The 5,682-nt window shown below is 38.7% G+C and overlaps 1 protein-coding gene across 1 annotated transcript in view; it reads left to right on the plus strand.

The window, feature by feature from the left end:
* Positions 1–3,755, plus strand: part of LOC119335951 (serine/threonine-protein kinase RIO1-like) — a 6,907-nt gene extending 3,152 nt beyond the window's left edge. Inside the window, exons 9-13 of the mRNA XM_037607995.1 lie at positions 490–573; positions 663–755; positions 2,696–2,803; positions 2,892–2,966; positions 3,085–3,755. Of these exons, the coding sequence (XP_037463892.1) occupies positions 490–573; positions 663–755; positions 2,696–2,803; positions 2,892–2,966; positions 3,085–3,480 (756 nt within the window). The 3' untranslated portion in view covers positions 3,481–3,755. The remainder of the gene's footprint in view (positions 1–489; positions 574–662; positions 756–2,695; positions 2,804–2,891; positions 2,967–3,084) is intronic.
* Positions 3,756–5,682: the final 1,927 nt, after the last annotated feature.

Genomic DNA, 5,682 nt, shown 5'->3' on the forward strand with positions numbered 1-5,682 from the left:
TTCTGAGCTATAACAAACTTCTTAATGTTGTTTCCATTGCACTCAATTTTCCCCACTCGCTTGTTGGGTCATATTTTAGTCAACTACAACAAAGCCTTTTTGGGCTGTATTTTTGTCAGCACTTCAAAATTTTAGTGAAGTTCTACAATACTAGTCTAGTTTTTCTGGACAGAAGAATGGTCAATATTTTGTAAAACTTAACTTCTTTGAGGTGACTTTGTAGTTCCGCCTATCATAATGGTCATTTACATTTCCACAAGTCCTCGTGCAAAATATATTTTATTCACATTGTAGTCCCAGGCCCAAGCTTTCATTTATTCTGGTGCTGATGTGTATTATAATATTCTCTGTACTGTTAGTCATTATAGATTTTATCATACACTAGATTTGGGTTAAGAGAATCAAGCCAGATGAAAGCTCTCATTATTGATTGCAGTATTTGTGTATCATTTTCAGTTTTCTCATGTACTTACTGCACCATGTTTTCAGATTGTTACGATAATGAGGACACTTTATCAAAAGTGCAAGCTGGTCCATGGCGATTTGAGTGAATATAACATTCTTTATTTTAAGGTAATGAAAACTTGTTAATTGAGCTTTTTCCCATTAATATTACCATTGTTCCAGAAAACCTTTTCTTATATCCTTCTTCTGTTGTGCAGGGCCACTTATATATCATTGATGTTTCGCAATCTGTTGATGTTGATCACCCTTTGGCGTTGGACTTATTAAAGGAAGATTGTTTGCATGTTTCTGTAAGTGAAAGCTGGATAGATCACCACCCATGTGTATATTAATAAATCGGAAATGCTATTTGGCGAACGTTTGCCAGGAGCCTAATCCTGGTGAACGCCTTCGCTGCCCTCTCATGGATGTTGGCGCAAGGCCAACTTCACATCAGCTCTCTGGAATCGTCCGCTGTGAACGGATCCCTGGCGAACGTTCCTGTTTTCATTTTTTCACGAAATCACGAGTGATGCGCGGCTGAAGGGAGTCGAACTTGCCACCTCCAGCAGGAGTATTAAGCTCAAACTTACTATGTATTTGAGTGAACTGTTTTTTAAATTCGGGTTTCCATTTAAAAAATAATGAATATCCTGATTTTTTTTCCATTTCTGAAAGAACAAAAATCCCTATTTTTTAGAGGGGATTTTTTTTCTTCTAAACTTACCATGTGCATTTTTATTATAGGTAGGATGGCAATTCATAGGCCTTCTTTTATTATAGTTTTATTCTTTGAAGAGAATGGCATTTTGTTATCAGTAACATGGCAATTTTTATTTATCAAGAGTTTTAATAGTCAAATAACATGGAATTTTGTTTTTTTAGAGGATGGTAGTTTAATAATGATAACATGACATTTTTATTATTAAGAGGGTGACAGTTTTATTACTAAGAGCATGGCATTTTATTATCAATGACATGGTAGTTTATTATTAAGAGCACGACATTTTTAATAGTCAATAGCATGACATTTTTGTTTTTAAGAGGATGGCGTTCAGTAATGAACATGGCATTTTCATTATTAAGAGGATGACAGTTTTATTATTAAGAGTGGCATTTTTATTTATCATTAGCATGGCAGTTTTTTTTAAGATCATGTCATTTTAGTAGTCAATAACATGGCATTTTTATTATTAAGAGGATGGCAGTTTTTATTATTTTACAGGATGGCATTTTAATTTTTAATGGCATAACTTTCTTTTTCCTTTTTTGACCATGGCAGTTTTTCAAAATTCAGATCATTGCAATTAGGGTCCTGTTTTTGTTGTTGGCATTTTTTCAAATATAAGAAAAGCTAACTAGTCCTATGGGCATAGCGAAAACTGTGTTTGCACTTTATTTATGAATGGGCTAGAATTGGCCAATTTTTTAAGGCCTGAATTGATCAACTAGTCGCTGAGCAAGCCCATACGAGTGAACATTTTCAGCGACCAAAAAGGTTCGCTCGATGAACCCTCATGGGGCGAACGAACAGTTCGCGGGGGGCTCCTCCCAGAGCTGATGTACGCTGGATATTAGGGTATAGAATATGGGTATAGAATTGCCATGGGTATAGAATATTTTTCCTTTAAAACCATTACAATTTTATAATTGTATCTTTTTGGTTAAATGTCAATTATAATTTTTAATAGTGTTTCATATAGTCTCACGGCAATTTCATAATTTTTTGGTTTCGAAAAATGCTTTTTTTTGCAACTTACTGTGCACTACTATTATTTATATGGTAATGTTATTCAGCTGGGAAGGGGGTGGCAAGCAAACACATTTTCTTGGCAGTTTTAGTCTGTGACGTGAGATCAAACGGTGGCAGTTTTAGAAGGAAACTGCCTCTCTGAAGAAACTGCCATGCTGTTCTGAAGAAACTGCCACCCCCATACAACTAAAACTGCTATCTAAACGTTCACAAATGCCACCCCCTCCCAGCGGAAGTTTGACAGCCAAGAGGGTCGTATTTTGCATGGCAAATTTATTTACGACATTTTAAAAAACCCAGCTAATTGGGCCTAGCCCCTTCTTTCTGCACGTTTCATAATTTACTGGACCAGCTGGGGTTGCTGGGAAACTCCCCACGGGAGAAAACGCATGGGTTCGCCCGATCGGACCTCTGGGGGCAAATGAATCGTTCTTTCGGCACTGCATTGTGTGGGTCCTAATAAATTGCTAAGTCTGATATACGCAACATTTTGTGCAGGACTTCTTTCTGAAACGAGGTGTCGCTGTCATGACAGTAATGGATCTATTTAATTTTGTGATTGATCAAAACATTGCGGATGACGATGTAGATGATTACTTAGAAAAGGTATGTTGAATGGAGATAAATTGGTGATTGTGCATGCTGCATCATGGATAAAGAATCTAATGGATTAGCTGTATTCTGTTAATCACAGGTTCAGCAGAAGATGTTGGAGAATGGAGATACACTCGCAAATGATGATGACATATCTCCAACAGTCATGGTGCAGGTAAGATTAGTTCAATCGTCATCTGCTCACATTTGCCATAAATGATTAGCCTTCTAAGCAGGAGATCTTGATGGACACTACCAGGTTTAACAATAATTCACTTGATTTCTGTGTGTAGACGTTGGATTATGTGAAGCAGTGTGAGGCTGATATAGTCAACATGTCAATGTTGCAACGACCATCCCTGTGTTACGAGCCACCAGCGGATAAGCTTTATAACCAGCCATTGCTAGGATTTGTGCGGGCTGAAAAAAACAAGCGTACTGCTGAAAAGCAGAAAAAACAGTTGTCACATAATAAGTGCTCATTGCTAAGTAGTGGATGTTGCTCTAGTTCTGGTGAAGATTCGAGGTATGAGGCTGATCCCAAGATGGGACCTGAGGAGAGGAAGGCTGCTCGGAAGGAGGAGAAGAAGAAAGTGAAAGAAGAGAAGAGAGAAGCTCGGAAGACGAAGGAGCCGAAAGCCGATAAGAAGAGGAGGAAGAAAATGGCAAAAGCGAAGTGCAAGAAGTAGCAATCTCTGGTTGATTCTAAATTAATTCTGTGAGAGCCTGTATGATCGAGTGTTTATAACGAGTAAGGACGATGCTTCCCCAGCGATAACGCAAACAAATGTCATTGGATTCTCAGTTGTGTTTTTTTTTTGTTCATTCCGCTTTTTAAATTGCGCAGCCCTGAAGCGCAGTAGTGTCTAGCTACCTTGTAAATGGTGCCTTGTCAATTGTCATCAGATTTAAAATTTCCATGTAGTTTCGTTTTGTGACTTGCCAGCTAAGAAAAGTTTCTCAATGCTGCACAGGGCATTTTTTCTTGTTCCTTGTTTTTTTATGGACGTGTCTAGGTGGTGCCCGGCCGCCCTGGGATCACTAACCAGCGCCCACCCAAAAAGGAAACTACCTGGTACCCCGACTGAACCGAAAAAGGAACCCACCCACCCGCGCGCTCGAAACCGCACCACTAGCGATGACAGTTGGCCGCCACGGGATCACGTGACCGAAACCACGTGAGACCAATTGCCCCCAAGGCCATCTTCTTCCCCACGAAAGAAGGATCTGCTCAGGGGGCAAAAACATTCATCGCCAGGAGAAGAACATGGCAGCTCCTAGGGACAAATCGTAAGAGAAGAGAAGAGGGCTTAGAAATCAGAAAGAACACCCAGAAAAAAGCAGATTAAGAGAGGAGGAACAAAAAAGCAGATTAAGAGAGGAGGAACAAAAAGAGAACGTACCTGGAGGTGAGTAGATTTGCCCATCTTCTTCCTGATTCCTCCTGTAGACTTGCCCTTGTACCGATTTCCTTGCAGGCATCTTTGATTCATGTATTGATAGTCAAAAATCAAATGAATCTTGCATAGTGTGTTTGCAGAGAAACTGTCCAACCAGTAGATCACTTCCGTGCAACTAAGTCAGATAAAGTAGCCAACTGAAGATTGCTGTGTGCCAACTCAGTAGATTATGCAACTCTAAACCTGTTTTGTGCAACTAACCCAGTTGTAGCATCCAACTATACGCACAAACTATGCAACCGCTAAAAAGAAAGAAAGATGAATACAAGACTTGGCAGGAACTTGACAAATCTGGAAGAAAACAACCAAGGACATGTACGATGACGCCCGATATACGATATGTTCGGATACAATATGCAAATATAGGTCTTAAGAAAAAGTTCACACACCGCCTTCACAAATCTGAAACACACTGCCATCAATCCGTTGTTCTATCTATGCAAATCTAACTAAATAGCTATAGACAAATATAGTTGCAATCTGATTTTGGTTCTATCTTTGAAGTTGCTGTAACAGACCTTGCTTCATATATTCACTTGCATCGATCTGCGGAGAATCATGCCCTCCCCTTCTTGTTGACCTGCACATTGTAGATACATAAACAAAAAAGAGATGGTCAATAATATGTAGCTACTGCCTGAATGTTCTTATATTGTGCAACTACTATGATGCTTGTCGCAAGTTTGATACTACTTGTATGCAACTCCTATGCTACATTTTTATCTAGGTTGTATGGCAAATTTTGTTTGTGTTTGTGTGACTGTAATGCTCACAAAATCCAACTAGTATGGAAAGTTTGTGCAATTCTATGACACTTTTGTGCAAATGTTGTGCTGCCTTTGTGCAACTACGGTCAAGAGGCTATATCTAAAGAAAAAAACACACCAAACTATACTTGCTACTTATTTCTAGAATGTGGAAATTCTGAAAAATGTGCAACTCCTATGCTACATTTTTATCTAGGTTGTATGATGAAATTTATCGAAATTGTGTTTGTGTGACTGGAATGCTCACAATTAGTCAACTGGTATGGAAATTTTGTGCAATTCTATGACACTTTTGTGCAAATGTTGTGCTGCCTTTATGCAACTACTACCAAAAAAGCTGTATCTGGAGAAAAAACCCACCTAACTATACTTGCTACTTATTTCTAGAATGTGCAAGCTTGAAAAGTTGGAGAAACATAACAATCTGGAAATTCCTTGTTCCTCTATGCAAAAACTGATTACTTGCAGTTTTCGAAACAATAAAAAATTAAAATGAGTCTAACGGTGTTAAATTCATGCCTCATTTTGCGAGCAACTATGACCCAATACAACTGGTTGATGACTTATTTGTTGAAACAAAATGCAGGTTGGAGCAGCTTTCAAGGATGATAGACCTCAATGCGTTGCCTCCCGATCTCAATGAGTTGCCTAATGATGATATTGA

Source organism: Triticum dicoccoides, chromosome 7B (assembly GCF_002162155.2).
Source record: "Triticum dicoccoides isolate Atlit2015 ecotype Zavitan chromosome 7B, WEW_v2.0, whole genome shotgun sequence".
In the NCBI taxonomy this organism is placed as follows: domain Eukaryota; kingdom Viridiplantae; phylum Streptophyta; class Magnoliopsida; order Poales; family Poaceae; genus Triticum; species Triticum dicoccoides.